This window comes from Panthera tigris, chromosome A2 (genome assembly GCF_018350195.1).
Source record: "Panthera tigris isolate Pti1 chromosome A2, P.tigris_Pti1_mat1.1, whole genome shotgun sequence".
Classification (NCBI taxonomy): Eukaryota; Metazoa; Chordata; class Mammalia; order Carnivora; family Felidae; genus Panthera; species Panthera tigris.
In genome coordinates, this window is record NC_056661.1 from 167,331,403 (window position 1) to 167,348,954 (window position 17,552).

The following is a 17,552-nucleotide window of genomic DNA, read 5'->3' on the forward strand; positions in this document are numbered from 1 at the left end:
CCCGCCAGAGGAAAGAGGAAGAAAGGCAGTTCCTCCCAGGAACGATCCTCTCGGTGCTCAGGAAGGGCCAGAGCCTTAGCACGCCCACAGTTCCCTAACCTTGTACCCTAAAGGAGCAAGGCCTTAGTGCTGGGAAGCTTATGGGAGTCTGTGTCTGGCTGTCACATGAAGAGGGAGAAGGTTCCATCAGCATTAGTAGGTGGGGATACCCTCTGTGCCCCTAGTAGCAAAGCCTGTAGGGAATGCCCCCACCCGTCTTTCCCAGAACCCATAGGCAGCCTTAATTTTTGGACAGCAGCACAGCCAGTGCTCAGCTTAGTCCACGGGCAAAATCCCAGCACTGCCTACCCATGCCTGGGCATCAGCCGTGGTCCATCTCCTTCCCTGGATGACTGTGCGCCTCCTTTTCCTCCTTCAGACCTCTCCCTCCCTTTCGTCATCTGATGCCCATGCTGAGCACTGGAGGCTCTGCCTCTGGCCCGACCAAACTCCACAGCAGTACCAGAGGCTGTCTCTGAGGGCTGGTGCTGGAGGATATGGCCAGAAGCCAGTAAGGAAGAAGGAAATGCTGAATTCACAGGAAACACTCTCCAAAGATTCCTGGAAAAGCTTGCCAAGGACTGTGAGGGTAAACTACCATTCCGGCATCAATGCGTAAGAGTAGGTAAAGCAAGAGAAGGGCAGGAAGAAGCCTTCCTACGGACTGGCATGTTCTCAGAAACAGGGTTTTCCGAAGGCCCAGAACTGTGACTGGCCCCCGTCTTGCCCCCCCACCCCCCGCCACGTTAGTCATCTGCTTCTCATGTCTTCATCTACAAATTGAAGGAGGGGCTTAGATAACTCTTAACTCCTTTCCAGCTAGAAAAATTTTACACTCTAAGTATGAAAAGTCTGGATCTTATTTTTCACTCCTAATTGCATGGGCTCCCTCAACTTTCCTCATCTGTTCTATAAAGTTACCTTTGACATTTCAAGTGCTTTCAAGAGGTGGTTAAGTTTCTTCCGGGGAGCAGAGAGCAAGCACTGTCGATTCTTTGGATGGGTGAGCAAATACTCTACGTAAACCAGCGCCAAATCAGGTTTTACAGGGCGTGTATCGTGGATCTGCACTTTCCGTCTAGATGCTGAGTTACTCTGAAAGAATACAGCGATAAACTGGCAATTAAAACACATGTTCCCAGGAAAGCATATGATTTTCTAATACACACGTGTCCTCATTCAGCAATTTTAAAGGAACAAGACACAAATATACCTTGCTCTGGGGCTGTTCTGGCAGCCAGTCACAAACGAGTTCCAGAATGTGTCCCACTTGTCCCCAGGAGCAGAGACAGTCCAACAAAGTACAATAGCGCTTGTCTGCTCCTCCTTCCTCTTGGTTTCTTAATGTGGAAATCACACCACAGCTGAAAATGCCAAATACATAAAATCAGACCTAACATTGATTCACTAACAATTTCCCACTTTTCAAAAAGGTAAAAAAATAAAGTTAAACAAGTGAGGGTACATAAGGCCTTCCCACCATAGAACACTCAGACCTTCTCCGCTGCAGGAATAAATACAGCTTTCCCACAGTTACTACTCGGGCTCGGTCCCAACATAAAAGGCTGAATGTGAACACAGCTTTAGGAACACGGAGGCCAAGGCTGTCCGATACAAGTGTTAAGTTATCAAGGACGTGCCAGGGCCATGAGACCCCCAGACCTTCTTTTCTGTCAGCTCTTTCAGACCCTAGAGCAAAGATTCCTAGTGCTTGGGAAAGAATTTTTGTTTAGCATCAGAACATCCATTTTTCCACAAATACGAATTAACATGAGTCATTTTTGCTGAGATAATAACTGACACTCTAGAACAACGCTATCCAGTGAAAATGCAGCACGAGCCACAAAAGCAAGCACTTAGGTCATTTCAAATTTTCTGACAGCCGCCTTTAAAAAAGTAAAGAAAAACAGGCATAATTAATCTCAATAACCTATCTTATCCGATCCACCACCTCCACAGGGCTGTCCTCCGGCACAGCTGACAGGAAACTACCAGCTCCTCACGCCCCTCCATCCACACCAGGCCCCTAGCCCACGTGCACTCCGCGCCCTCGGCACACCTCGCCCAGGCGGCCACATGCAGACGTGCAGGCCTCGCAGCTCCAGAGCCCCTCATGCAGGCTTGACAAACAGACCCCCCACACGGTGCAGCCCACAGCTTATGTTCCACGTGGGCTCTGATCCCTCAGCGACTGCAGAGCCCAGTGGAAACTGCATCCTGCGGCTCTCCCGCCACCGCTGTGAGCTTGAAGCTGAAGTGGGGCCGTCTGCTGAACCTCACGTGAATAACAGAGCACAACACTGGCAGGGTTCCCGCCCCACCACCGTCCCAAGAGAGGATACCTGAAGGCGGGCACAGCAGAGGCTGGCATAAAGGACATGAGCATAAACAAAGGAGTCTTGCAGCGATCATCCTAAAAGCATACAAAGGGGAAAAAAGGGTACTTAAACATGATGACGTTGTGAAAGGCTCTCTGTACAACTTCCTGGTAAAGGGTCTGCAGACTGCTCAGTAGGAACCAAAGCATTCCTCTCAGTGCTCACGGGGACACTTAGACCTACTGCTCAGCCTCATGTCTGATAAGCAGCTTCAAAGTTTTACGTGACATTTTACCACTTTGTGTGATGTATTAATTTGTGCAAATATTGATTAAGCACCTACTGCGTACGAGTTGCCAACCTAGATCCCAGGGATACACTGGTAACCAGAATAGACAAATTCTTTGCTATCAAGGCACATACTTCTATTTTAAACACAATACTGTTGAGAGAGAAAAAAAAATTAACTCTGTACACTCAGAATCCTAAAAATAAATGTCAAGAGAATGAAACTAGTCAGAAAATAATTTTTCCATAAAATAATCAGAATATATTTGGGAAGACAGAGTAGTTTAATGGAAAATGTACAGGCTTTAGAGTTACCAAGCCAAATCTAGGTGCAATCAGACTCCACAGTTTTACCAGCTGGAACAGCACAGAGAAGGAGGCAGCCTCTGAGGTCTGTTTCCTCCTCTGCCAAAGGGGAAAGGGCTGTTGGGAGGACCGGGTAGGGCACACAGGGCAGAGCCAACAACAGCACCCAGTACATGGTGACACTTAATAAGCTCTAACTACACCAGTATTACTGTGATGACACCATAACAAAAAGTGGACCAGACCCAATCAAGAACACTTAATAAAAAAGATTCTTGGTTGGCTGGGAGAATAAGAGATGATGGATCCTAACAGGAAAAAAAAATAACAATTTTCCTGAAAATATACATGAAACGGCAACAAGGGCAACATCAAAATTTGATCTGCAAATAATCTGCATTCAGTTGGAGTGAACCCACCCTTACTCCCAACTCCCAATGAAGGAAGCATTTTCTTAATATTATAAAAGTAGACTGATAATTACCGCTAATTCTACTCTGAGTAATAGGCTGTTGTTTCACTTACAAGGATGCCCACAAGGTTCTCTGAGCAACTGAGGGCAGAGAAGCTCTCTTGCCTGAATCATCTGGAACTGAATTAATTAGCTGCCTTCCTTAGGTCCCTATATACCTGCAGGCCGCAGTGCTCATTTGTCACCTGGTCCTGTACCCTATGGGCCTCTGTGTTATCTGCTGAGAATTCAGAGATAATGCTGGTTTCATGGCCCAATGTAATTATTTGAGCTTTTAAATGTACTAATAACTTTGGCAATTTAGATTATTTACCTTCCTGACAGGTCACAGTTGCATTTCAGGGGCACAATGAAGCTCAGACACTTGACAGTCACAGAAGCGTAGCTCAGAAAAGCTAAGAGGTCAAGGTCACATAAGCAGTTTTGGAAGAGCCCAGAAGTAAAATTTAGCAAGAGAAGGATGTTTCATAAAACCTACGGTCTTTCTATATTTAAATCATGCTTTCTTTATAACTGGGAGTAAATATGTATTTCTAGCACAATCTTATTTTTGTTTTGGAAATAATAAACTTCCCTCAGAAGTAAAAAGTCACAGCTGGTTAAGTGTCCAACTTCGGCTCTGGTCACGATCTCACAGTTTGTGGGTTCGAGCCCTGTGTCGGGCTCTGTGCTGACGGCTCAGAGCCTGGAGCCTGCTTCAGATTCTGTGTCTCCCTCTCTCTGCCCTCCCCCACTCATACTCTCTCTCTGTCTCTCAAAAATGAATAAGTGTTAAAAAAATATTTTTTTAAAAAAAGAAGTAAAGAGTCAAGAAATAAAAAGAGTTTCCTTCATCAAAATAGAAGTTATGTATGTGATTCTATTTGCAGACACAACTCAAACACTTCAGAAACCCATCTGCTTACAGTGTGCCATCAAATGCCTACAAGTGCCCACAAAACTCCGTGGCTATGGCATCGTGTTAGCAGACTCCTCTTTCTCAATCCCTGCTAACCACACTAGATTCCCAAATAGTGTTACAGACCATTAAAGACACAAAGGCTGAGCACTTACACCCACATTTCCCTCCGTGCTGGGGAAATGAGGCTGAAAGACATATGGCCTCCACCCTCGAGAAAGGCCAAGAGGCCACCTATCCTGCCAGGTAAGAGCTGGGTCAGTATTCCTCACTTACAGATGACAAACTAGGTCCAGACAGGTAAGTGTGCCAGGCACTTCTGCTAATTCTGCACAAATGTAATCTTAACACGCCTGCCCGCTGTGTGAGCAGCCTTACCTTAAAGACTTTCAGGTACTCAGGGAGCACAGAGGCAAACTTGTTAATGGTGTAAACTCTGGCTTCTTTGTTATTTTCCATACTTCTATGAATACTTTTCCAGAGAATTACAACGATTTCTAATAAACCGGCCATGGATGCAACATCACTTACAGACAGTGTTTTGTCCAGAACCTAAGATACAAATAAACTGATTGTGACAGAATCAAATCTTAACAACCATTATGATAACGGCTTTATCGTTAAAAGTACATGCCAGAATTCCAGACCTAAAGCAGAATGTGAAGTATACCAAGTCTATTTTCATTTCCTAAAAAGGACTTTGTCTTCTATTTGAAAATCTCTACTAGAGGTGAAGGTCTTTAAAAACCCATTCAAGAAGTAAATGCTAAATTAACACTATATCCTTTCAATAAACAGTTTATATGAATTAAAAATCCTTGGGGCGCCTGGGGGGCTTAGTCAGTCAAGCGTCCAGCCTCAGCTCAGGTCATGTTCTCACGGTTCAGGGGTTCGAGCTCCAAGTTGGGCTCTATGCTGACAGTGTGGAGCCTGCTTCAGATCCTCTGTCTCCCTCTCTCTCTGCTCCTCCCCAGCTTATGCTCTCTCCCTCTCTCTCTCTCTCTCTCTCTCTCTCAAAAATAAACATTAAAAAAAATCCTCTAAAAATAAAAACGTAAACTATTATCTTTAAGGACATAATACGTGAGTACAGAACATATTTTTCTTTTACTATATCTTCTAAGTCGCAAGATGTTACTTCTCGCCATGAACTTTGATGTGAACAGACTGGGGGAGGAGGGAAGAACTGTAAAATGTGATTTACTTAGATGTGATTGCTACTGAGACTCCACTACAAACTCAGCCCTATCAGATCACCCCAGGCTGTCTGCCAGGCACTCCACTCTGTGGGCCTGGTAGGTCCAGCTCCCGAACTCTGGTATAAGGGCTGATGATGACCAACTCCCACTCGATCGTGGACTTCTTCACACACCTTTCACATCTTCTGAGCTTATGCTGGCTGTAAGCAATAATCACCGCTGTGTTCCTCTGAGTGCTCCACTGAAACCACAAATGCACTCTGGGTACGTCTTCTTCTGTACGGAACACAGGCCCCACACTGCCACAACCAGCTCGGACACACACTGACGGGGTCTGCTAGCCAGCCCTAGAATGGGACTGTACCAAACACAGTCTGATAACTTGCCAACAACCACTACAGACAATTTCCAGAAAAGGGTCTACAAAAGAGGATTCATTTCAGGTACTGGTATTATGCTATCTACTCAAATGCAATGGGAAAAGATAGTTTAAAAGAAAACAAAACTTGGGGAGCCTGGCTGGCTCAGTCAAAAGAGCATGCAACTCTTAATCTCAGGGTCATGAGGTCAAGCCCCATGTTGGGTGTAGAGATTACTTAAATAAATAAATAAACTTTAAAAAAGAAAAGAAACTTAAGGAGGGTACACAGAAAAAGCAAAAGTGGCTTCTACATAAATCTAGATTTTTCATTACACACTTAACACTCCGAATGAGCTATGGCCAAATCTGAAAAGCAATCAAACTACTAAAGGCTTAGAAACCACTGAAAGAATGATACAAATAACAGATTGACAAAATTCCATTCTGTATTTAACTTTACTTTTTACCATTCCAATGTTTAGCATAGCAGCCTTATCATTAAAGTCTCAAGAAAAAGCCACCACTGCTTTTTCACAAAAATGTGCTAAGTTCCTAAGTAAGATTTCATTAAATAGGAAGCCAATTTTTTATTTTAGCAGAGAACATCTTTGATTGTTAGTAGTTAGCAATGAGTAAAAGAATGACTTCAAAAATTTTGCTTTTAGCTACCTAGATATTCTTAGAATGAGAATATCCACATGACAAAGTGTGCTTCTTGTCTAGCACAAACTATAACAGTCCTACATATTTCTAAACTCTTCTGTTTTCTACTAATATAGAAACTGACCCAAAATGTTGTAAAATGCAAGCTTTCTCAGTTATACCTAGGTTTCTAATAACAGAGGTATGGGGTTCCTTCAATATTTAAAAAACTTAATAGTCTCAGGGCGCCTGGGTGGCTCAGTTGATTAAGCGTCCTACTTCAGCTCACGTCATGATCTCACAGTCCATGAGTTCGAGTCCCACGTCGGGCTCTGTGCTGACAGCTCAGAGCCTGGAGCCTGCTTTGGATTCTGTGTCTCCCTCTCCCTCTGCCTCTCCCCCAACTCGTGCTCGCTCGCTCTCTCTCTCTCTCTCTCTCTCTCAAAAATATAAATAAATAAATAAAATGTAAAAAAAAAAAAATGGAATAGTCTCTCAACTAATACATCACAAACATGTTTTTTCTCTTCTGCAAAACCATTTCCACCATCAGAGTGAGTTTGCGAGGGTGGCCCACAGAGAGGCTGTGCTTGCTCCACAGCCAGGACACTCAGCTCCCTGTGCATCACTGCGTCCACTTCCCATCCCGTGACCCCACGTGCCCTGCAAAAGTGGAGTGAGGCCACCATGCTGGCATCTCCAGCTGAGGGTTCTGAAGATGTAGGAGCAGACATGGGATCACTTTCCTGAAAAGTTCTGCCCAATCTGTATATTGAGGGAAAAGCTCTGAAGACAGGAACTCCAATTCCACCGAACATAAAAGCAGAACCAACTCCAATGCCCTGGGCTGAAGGCTTCCCAAATCCAGGCCCTGAAGGCCTGTGAGTGGCTGGAACTGCTAGTCAGGGCCCACTGCCAGGATAAAAGCCAGTCCCCCTCTTTTCTGCTCTTTTCTCCTTTATTCCACATCTGCCTCCCTGACTGGGACTGAGGACGACTTGCTTAAGCAGGGACTGGGCTGCTGGAGTGCTGGGCCTCCAGCTGCATGGGCTCAGGAGGCCCCAGGGAGCATCCGGGAGACATCAGGCCAGGCTGCAGCTATAGCCCCAAGCAAACCTGTCAGCCTCTCCTAGAAAAAGGCCTGTGTCAGAGGTGGTGAGACACAGGATGGGAGTGTGGCAGGGTCAGACCAATGCACGGACCTCTCCTCGCGGCCTATATGCAGTACCAGTTTCAGCAAAAGGGCAGATTGTCTTTTATGACTTCCTGTTTTTAAGTATGCTCCACACTCAATGTGGGGCTTAGAACTCACAACCCTTAGGGGCGCCTGGGTGGCTCAGTCGGTTAAAGTGTCGGACTTCAGCTCAAGTCATGATCTCACAGTTTGTGAGTTTGAGCCCCGCGTCAGGCTCTGTACTGACAGCTCAGAGCCTGGAACCTGTTTCGGATTCTGTGTCTCCCTCTCTCTCTCTGCCCCTCCCCTGCTCACACTCTGTCTGTCTGTCTGTCTGTCTCTCTCTCTGTCTCTCAAAAATAAATAAATGTTAAAAGAAGAAGAAGAAAAAAAAACTCACAACCTGAGATCAAGAGTCACATGCTCACCTAACTGAGCCAGCCAGAGGCCCCTTTTGGGACTTTTATTTATTTTATTTCATTATTATTTTTTAAAGTTCATTATTTTTGAGAGGGAGAGAGAACATGAGCGGGGAAGCCAGGGAGGGGCAGAGAGAGGAGGGAGATAGGATCTGAAGCAGGCTCCATGCTGCCAGCACAAAGGCCCACGTGGGGCTCAAACCCATGAACCCTGAGATCATGCATGACCTGAGCCGAAGTTGGACAGCCGACTGAGCCACCCAGGTGCCTGTGACTTTTTTTAAAGACCAGTTTCTCACCTATGTGGGTACTATAAAACTACCTCCAAATTTTACTTTAGATGTACCTAAGCATGAAAGTTGTTTATAAGCTTAAGATACTGCTTATAAGTAATGCATGTCTAAGTCTTAAATTTCTTTTATCGGGTCACTCTGGATTCTGAGTAAATAGCAGCTAACTAGTCCCTTTGATTAATTACTGTTTAAAAGACAATTCTAAATAAAGATTAGTCCTAGAAATTCAACCCCAAGATGTTTCTAGTAGACTGTTACAGCAATGGCTAGCAGTAAACCCTTAAGAACACTACTACCCATTAATTATAAAATATGGTAACATCCGGAATCCAATCCAGGTGTATGTTACACCTACATTGAATTAAAATATACAGAGAACCTTAAGGCAAAGAAAATGTGGGATAGGGTGTTACCAGTAATAAACTTCCCTGTGTATTAAATACTACCCAAATCCCACAACAAACTACAAAGGATACAGAGCAATTCTTTCAAAAACATTAATTATGACCTTCCAAAATAATTAGTTGAACTATCAATAGTAAAGGAATAAATGGAAAATAAAATATTGTTAACATGACACTCCATGGGAATGCCAGCTTTGATCCAGTGTTCTGCCTCTCTCTGAGCATGGGTCCCGGGGCCTAGTCTTCACCGAGATAACTCGGCCGCAGCTGTGGCTGGGCCAGGGCAAGCTGACTGCACTCACGTTCTCCTTCTCCCTCTCCTCGTGGCCCTCGTGGCCCTCTTGTGCTGCCCTCCGGATGCAGGCATTCAAGCAATGGCGAATCACATGAATCAGCTTTGCTAAAATGTTTAAGATAATCAATAATTAATTTGTGTTTCTTCAACAAAACCATCTTTCTAATAGTAAAATTATAATCCCAAGCAATCAAAAGTATTATTGTAACGGAAATCATTAAGAAATGCATTCAAGCGTGAAGCTCGTTAAAATGACCAACACTGAAGACAAGTAACACTAACTATGCTTCAGGCAGACAATATAACAAGTACTGAGAAGTGAATGTCCAGCACCTATATTAGTGCAGGCCGTGTGCTCGTGGGCGTGCTGATAGAACTTCCTGGCAGCTGCGTGGTTCATCTGGACCAGTGTGACGCAGCGCTCGCACCATACCTCCTCGGGCTGGTTCACAGGCAGGAAAGAGTTGAAGATGAGGTTCACCAGGCGTCGAGACACAGGCCGGGAATCTGACTCCAGACGAACCAAAATATGCTCCATGGGGCATATTTTCCAAAACTATATATAAAGCATACACAGAAGGAAAATGGTCAATTGTCCCTATAATCTTGAAAATACTTTAAGCAAAATTTCCTGAGCAAAATCAAAAAGGAACTAATTTTTCTATTCCAAAAAAACTCATTTCAAATGACTACACCAGAATCTGTGACTCTTCTGTACAGAAATTAGAATAAACCAATATTTTAAAAAGCACTGACAGGAACACCTGGGCAGCTCAGACGGTTAAGCATCTGACTCTTGATTTCAGTTTAGGTTAGTTTGAGCTCCACATCAAGCTCTCTGCTGTCAGCACAGAGTCTGCTTTGGATCTTCTGTCCCCCCACCCTTCCCCCAGTAGCACTCTCTCAAAAATAAACAAACATTAAAAAAAAAAAAAAAAAAAAAGCACTGACAAGGGCACCTGGGTGGCTTAGTCAGTTGAGTGTCCAACTCTTGATTTCCACTCAGGTCATGATCTCACGGTTTGTGAGTTTGAGCCCCACGTGGAGCCTGCTTGGGATTCTGTCTCTCCCTCTCTACTCCTCCTCCCCCCCCACCCAGCCCCCACTCGCTCTCTCCCCCTCTCTCAAAATAAACACTTAAAAAAATATAAAAAGAAGCACTGACATACAAGGTGCCAAGTAGAACACTGTTGAGAGGGTTAATCATAACTAATCAGCATCATGCTCGGTATAAACTCTCAAATGATAGCTATGACTATCAGTCTAATAATTTAAAAATTTCCTAAAACACCATAACTTTTAGCCCATTCATGTGAAAAGTGTATAGAAAAATTTACAACAGTCTTGACAAAGAAAGCTGAAGTGGACACCCCATTCCGTACCGTGGAGAACAGAGGCATCACCCCTGAACCCCAGCGGTACCTGGTCCACTGCCCACAGGGGGCAGCACCCTCTGGCGCATCCCTGCCTCCCTCTGCAGTGCCAGCTCGCCTAGATGACCACCGGCCTCCTCCAGCCCACCTTACAGCTGCTGCACAGCCACAACTGTCCCATAGCCCTCCAGTCAAAAGCCTCAAAGTTGTCCACCGCCTACAGAAAAGGGCCAAACTTGTAAGCAAGACACTCCAGACAAGAGAAAAACTAGTAGACAGAAAATAGATTCTCATGGTGAAATGTTCAAATCCTGTCCCAGTCACTTCTCAGCTGGCATCTGGTGGTCTCCTCACCTGTCTAGTGGGGACACCATGACATGCATGCTCCTCGAAGACCTGCCTCCAACAGCCAGTCCCTCTTTCCAGTATTTTCACCTAGATCTTTCTCATCAGCATTTAAGTATTTTTCAACTCATTCCAAACCCTAAAACAAAAAGCCTCCCCATGAAACTCTGCTTGAATTTCCTGTCTTCTTGCAGCTCACTTTACCTCCCACCCTGGAACCCGCCTCTACCTACCCACTACACCTCAACCCATAGAAACATGGCTTCTACCCTCACTGAACTTGTTCTTGCCAAGATCATAATGACCTCCTATTAAAAATCCAGATGAACATATTCACGCCTCCCCTTACAGGAAACCTCTGAGCATCTGACGCTACTGATCACTTCTCCCAGAAATGTCCGAGGACACTTCTGCTCAGACACCTCATGGTACTTCTGAAAAAGTTTTTGGAGTAAAGACAATAACTAAGCCCAAGCCCTACACCAAACACTTCTACTCACGCTGGTACCGGGGGAAGCAAATAGCACCCCCGTGCTTCCAGCAGTAAGCCACACAGAGACGACAGTGTTCTCAGCCCTTGTCCTGCCAGGGGCAGGCATCTTCACAGAAGAGAGCCCACTGCCAGCTAACTCCAGCACTGACTCAGAGAGTGACTGGAGACTCTTACTCAAAAGTGAAAGGCAGTGCTTTCGAGGTTCAAGAGAAGAAGGTGGCAATGAGTCCAAGGATCTGACAGCTTTGACCACCTCCCCTGCTCCCTTCCTGCCTGAGGGTCAGTCCAGATGGATCGCTGGTTTTGAGTGCGAATGTACTGAGGTGCAGCCCTAAACAGCACATCTGTGGGTAACAATGACACCAGTAAAAAACACTTCCCAAAACATTCAAGTGCACGTAACTATCCGGCGCAATTTCACAACCATGCAAAAGCAGATTCAACCCAAGACTAAAATAACCAATGAATGGACTGACAGTTCACCTGCTCTACTAAGCCGCCTGCAACATCACAGGAAGGTAGGCGAGAGTGGTGTGCAGGCCATACACTGATGCAGAATGGAAGCAGATAGCCTAAGGGACAGAGCGGATACCTCCAGATTGCTGACTTCCTCTGGGCAACAGTACCCTCAGCAGGAGCATCACACTTTCCCCACGTGAGAACTTGCGGGTCAAGATAATTCTGCCATTAGTAAATGTCAACTTCAGAACGTGCACAGCAACACAGTTCCCAAGAGGGGAAACCCAAGAGGAAAGAGGAAGTCCTCACCTTGAGAACTCAGGTAAGCAGGGGCTCTTCAAGACTCAAAACCTCAGAGCTCCAACCCGGCTACAAGGAATACAACCAAGAAACATCCCAGAGCCCAGCACAACAGCCCAGCCACAGAGCCAGTACCTGAGAGGTCTTTCATGACTGTCCCCATTCACATTAAAAAGTTGACTCCTGGGCCGTCATGGAGACTAGACCATCTTGAATGGGAACTAGCCATCAGCACTTTTACCAAATGTCAAGGTTCCAGGTGTGACTCTTAAAACTAACATTTCCCGCAAGTCTGCCTTTCCAGAAACTCCCCATATTCGCTTGTTTTTCTCTGATTCACTTTTCTCAAATAAAATGCAGAGCAGGGGTACCTGGATGGCTCAGTTGGTTAAGTGTCTGGCTCTTGATTTCAGCCCAGGCTCTGTGCTAAGCATGGAGCCTGCTTTGGATCCTCTCTCTCTGCCCCTCCCCTGCTCGTGCTCTGTCTCTCTTTCTCAAAATAAATAAAAAATAAACATTAAAAAAAAATAAAACGCAGAACCATTCTGATTAGCCTAGGATTCTGATTCATTTTGTTTCGATTACCTGAGGTTTTATTTTATGCAAACATATCACCAGCAGGCCGATATCTGCAACAGGCACGAAAGCAAGCAAATCCGTAACTGGTCTTTTGCTTCTAAAATGCTAATTGTGTCCATTACTAACACCAGGCATGACCAGTGTCTGACAGCGTAGAACAGACCCCAGTCATCCTGACATGGTGGACGATCAGCCACTTCCGCTTCCTGTTAGCTGCGTCTCCACATGCTTACCGACTGGTGGCCTTGATCTTCCAGGAGTCCTAGCGTGGACACCCCACAAACCCTTCCAGAGACCTCACAGCTGTGGCACTCCCTGCCCGGCTTTTGCAGAGCTAAGGATCAAGACGGAAGAGGCATCTCAATAAAACATTATGCTTTCTTTCTCTGCTCTCCCCACTCTCCTAAAAATTCAAACTCCCCGGTCAAAGAACTTTTGTCTTCATCTTACTTGGTCTCTACGATATTCTCTTGGGTAGACCCAGTAATCAAGAAAAACCAGCTATTCTCTCCATTTCCTCACCGGTCACTACCTCAACACTCCTCTGCAAACAAGTCTGCACTTCAAACAACACGAGGCCAAACAACACTTCAAACAACACGAGGCCAACAACACTAGGCCAAACGTTAAAGATTCAGAACTACTCAGTTTTATTAAGCTGTTATAACAAACAGGGTAAAAACTGCAGCCAGCATTTTTGCTGAAACAGACATGCTGACTCTTAAATACATGTGGAAATGCAAAGGACCTAAACCAGCCAAAAACCTCTGAAAGAAGAACAAAGCTGGAGGACACGCTCCAAGACGTCATGGGAACTGTTAGCAGTACAGCAGTGTGTCCCAGGGCCCACGGATGTGCAAACAGATGAAAGGGCCAGAGCGGAGTCAGAAACAGCACACACAGATGGGCGACTGGGTAGGACATGGGGGAGTCGTGCTATGGAGGTCATGTAAAACAGTCTTTGGTTTTTGGTGCCTTTTTCTTTTGAACAACAGAAATTCAGAATTCAAAATTCACGAAACATAAAGCCGTAAGTATCCTGGCCTCTCCAGTGGCCCATCCCTGGACATCCAATCCCCCTCACCTCAAGCAACCATTATTAATTCCTTATCTTCCTCTAGGAAGATTTTCCTGTCTGAACAAATACATATGTATGTTTCCCATTTTATACAGCTGGCGGCACACTACACACACATCTACACTTGCTTTTCCTCGTGTCTCAGTGGTATTTCCATGTGAGCTCATCCCTTGTCATGGCCACAGGACACTCTCCCATTGCATGAGCACACCACACATCTGTGTGGTCAGGTTGTTCCCAAATTCTGTGCTGTGACAACAGCACTTTAAAGTAAATTTCAGACAAGTATTACATGGAGAAGAAAAGCCACAGTGTTACCAAAGGAAGTTAAAAAGCTGCTAACTGAAATTTTTAGCCAAAAACTGAGTAGGACTCAAGCTAAAGGAAAACAACCTCCCTTCAAAGTTCACACGTCACAACATGCATCATGACACAATGCTCACTTCTTTGCTTCTTCCTATAAAATGTGAAGGGGGGAAGCCTCACATTCATCATTTTCCCAGGAATATTTAAGTAGTTACTATGGGGGCGCCTGGGTGGCTCAGTCGGTTAAGCGTCCGACTTCGGCTCAGGTCATGATCTCACGGTCCGTGAGTTCGAGCCCTGCGTCGAGCTCTGTGCTGACAGTGCAGAGCCTGGAGCCTGTTTCAGATTCTGTGTCTCCCTCCCTCTCTCTGACCCTCCCCCACTCATGCTCTCTCTCTGTCTCAAAAATAAATAAACGTTAAAAAAATAAAAATAAAAAAAAATAAGTAGTTACTATGTGGCAAGTATTTCAGTATTTGAACAAAAGCTTTCATGTATATGATAAAAATATCATTTAAGGTAGCAGCTGCTTGCACTAATGTCTTTCAAAAAGAAAACACACATTAATGGTATTTCTAGAAACTTCAGTGAAAATCACAAAACAAATAAAATTTTATGACACAAATTGGTAGAACATATCAGATATCGAGTAGTTTAAATGTGATTACTGAAACTCTCAGAATTAAAATTGCTTTGTCTTTCTGCTGACGAAAGCGAAGTACTTATTTATGTCACACCCTCAATGATAAAATCCTGCCTGTCCTACCTTAGCAGCCCGCACGGCTTTGACTTTCAGCAGCATATCAACAAAAGCCACTCTCACTTTCTCGGAATTGTCATGGAGACTGTATTTTAGTGCAGGCAGAAGCTGTTCTAATAACGGATGGCTTAATTTGTTATCCAAAATTATTGGCAGACACTATAAAAAAGGAGAAATATAAACAGTTCAAATTTAGAACATAAACAGTGAAAAGTACAGTTAAAACAATATTCAGTTCCATCCTTACTAATGAACTACTAGTGAAATAAATATACCTACAGATAGTAACACTTTTCTAAAACAATTTCGTATAAAAAGCATGTTTCTGGGGTGCCTGAGTGGTTCAGTCAGTTAAGTGTCCGAATTTGGCTCAGGTCATGATCTCACGGTTCATGGCTTCGAGCCCCGCGTTGGGCTGAGTGCTGACAGCTCAGAGCCTAGAGCCTGCTTCGGATTCTGTGTCTCCCTCTCTCTCCGCCCCTACCCTGTTCGCGCTGTCTCTCTCTCAAAAATAAACAAACATAGAAAAAAATAAAATAAAAACAAATAAAATAAATGAAAAGCATACTTCTAATGAATTAGTATAATTTCTTCAGATTTAAAGCAGTTATGAAGTAATTCTTCAATGTTTCTCTTAGCTAAATTTTAAAAGATTTTTAGAACTGAAAGAAACACAGAACAATTGGTGGTAGCGAAGGCTCCAGAGTCAATTTGTGTCCAAAGCTGGGACCTAACAATCCTTTCACGTTTTTTTAATAGCCCATGAATTCTCAGATTTCTTGACTCAATACTGCACAGAAAGCAGAGCCCCCCATCTGGGAGACTCACGACACATGGCGACAGTCACACATACCTCAGATGGGTGGTCCAGTGACCTGCCCAACCTCAGACCAGGTACCAGCTAAAGATCTGATATGCTCCACCTTTACTTTCCAGTTATTAGGAAAAAGGATTTTTTAAGGAGACCTCTTTTCTTTTTTATTGGAATTAGAGTAGACATACGATATCCTATTCGTTTCAGGTGTACGACACAGTGGTTCGACAATTCCATACATCAGGCTGTGTTCGCCAGAAGTGCAGTTACCATCTGTCACCACACGATATTATTACAGTATTATTGCGATTAAATATAAAGAGACCTTATGTTTTCACCATCACACTGAAATATTTACAGATGAGCTGATATGCAGTCCTGGATTTGCTTCAAATTAATCGACAGTGGGAGACAATGGACTGTAAAGACGAGCAAGACCAATGTGTCCTGATTAACTGCTGAAACTGGATGATGGGAGAAAGGACAGTTTTGTAGGTTCTTGTTAAAAGTACATATGGTATACCAAAAAAGTCAGTTTTAATATAATTTTAAAAACTTGGGGGCACATGGGTGGCTCAGTCAGTTAAGTGTCTGACAGCTCGGAGCCTGGAGCTGCTTCGGATTCTGTGTCTCCCTCTCTCTCTGCCCCTCCCTCTTTCACACTCTGTCTCCCCTGTCTCCCTCTCTCCCTCTCTCTCTCTCTCTCTCTCTCTCTCTCTCTCTCTCTCTCTCTCTCCCCCTCCCTCCCTCTCTCTCAAAAATGAATAAACATTAAAAGAAATTAAAATAAAAAATTAAGTACTATATATAGTTCCTCCTTTAAAAAAAAATGTGCACACCCACCCTGGCCATACACTAAAATCAGTATTATTTCAAGTAAGACTTTTTTGTAGAAAACACTTTCAATTTGGTTTTTAAAAATGTTACTTTGGATGTACAACAAAAATGTCCGTGGTGCTTTATCAATTGGGAAGAATTATGGGTTATTTAAAAATTGTTCTTTCTCTGTATTTTCTAATTATTCTGTAAGTAAATATTGCTTATATAATTTTAAATCCTACCTTAAAGACAGAACAGCGCACGTCAGCTGAGCTTGTGTCAAATGCCAATTCCCCAGTTACTTTCTTGAGGAGATCAATAAGAATGGTCGGAGGCATCATTTCCCAGTATTTGGAAGTTATTTTACAAACACCAAGGATCCCTGTAGAACGGACCATCGGATAAGGATCTTCTAAAAGGCTCTGTAAATTGGAGGGGGGAAAAAAGACTTAAAAATCTTAGATCAGCTCCCTTTATATCAATATTTGCTTTATACATCAGCCCTCTCAGCATTCACAACAGACATTTTAAGTCCTAGAAATACTGGTCATATACAGACTTACACATCTCTTACTATTTATCATTTCTATAATTGTGCATTTAAAGAAGACAACCCAGACACATGGGTACCATAGCTGCCAATCCTATCTACAGGACTCTGTGACAGTAGAGCCTCAAACACCAGCCCCACCTTCAGCGAGGTATGCAGATGTGAGTCGATCCTACAGACACAGCCTATGTAAACCACTCTCTTGAATTTCCAAAAGGCTGAAAGACCAGAATAAAGTAATTCTACTCGTTAAAAATTTTTTTTCTAACATTTTTATTCATTTTCAAGAGACAGAGAGAGACAGAGCACGAGCAGGGGAGAGGCAGAGAGAGGGGGAGACACAGAATCCCAAGCAGGCTCCAGGCTCTGAGCTGTCAGCACAGAGCCCGATGCGGGGCTCAAACTCACCTGAACCGTGAGATTATGACCTAGCCAAAATGGTTATCAGTCGTTCTGAATACAGAAAGAAACAAGATGTCATCTCTGGATGGAGTACACAACAGCACCACTAAGAACCTGAAACAACTGGGGCACCTGGGTGGCTCAGTTGGTTGAGCATCCAACTTCG

General features: G+C 44.1%; 1 protein-coding gene across 14 annotated transcripts in view; it reads right to left on the reverse strand.

Annotated features, from left to right (window-relative positions):
* Nucleotides 1-17,552, reverse strand: part of NCAPG2 (non-SMC condensin II complex subunit G2) — a 69,179-nt gene that overhangs the window by 22,419 nt on the left and 29,208 nt on the right. For 10 of the 14 annotated variants that reach the window (XR_006214123.1, XR_006214125.1, XR_006214122.1 and 7 more), the window contains 8 exons: nt 16,677-16,856; nt 14,808-14,960; nt 9,442-9,664; nt 9,116-9,213; nt 4,700-4,873; nt 2,382-2,452; nt 1,253-1,403; nt 961-1,134 (listed from right to left, as the gene is read on the reverse strand). Coding sequence is in view for 11 of the 14 variants with exons in the window: in XM_042976663.1 (XP_042832597.1) it covers nt 961-1,134; nt 1,253-1,403; nt 2,382-2,452; nt 4,700-4,873; nt 9,116-9,213; nt 9,442-9,664; nt 14,808-14,960; nt 16,677-16,856 (1,224 nt within the window). In the remaining 3 variants the exon portion in view is untranslated. The remainder of the gene's footprint in view (nt 1-960; nt 1,135-1,252; nt 1,404-2,381; nt 2,453-4,699; nt 4,874-9,115; nt 9,214-9,441; nt 9,665-14,807; nt 14,961-16,676; nt 16,857-17,552) is intronic. The other 4 variants (XM_042976667.1, XM_042976679.1, XM_042976684.1 and 1 more) reach the window with 1 other exon arrangement.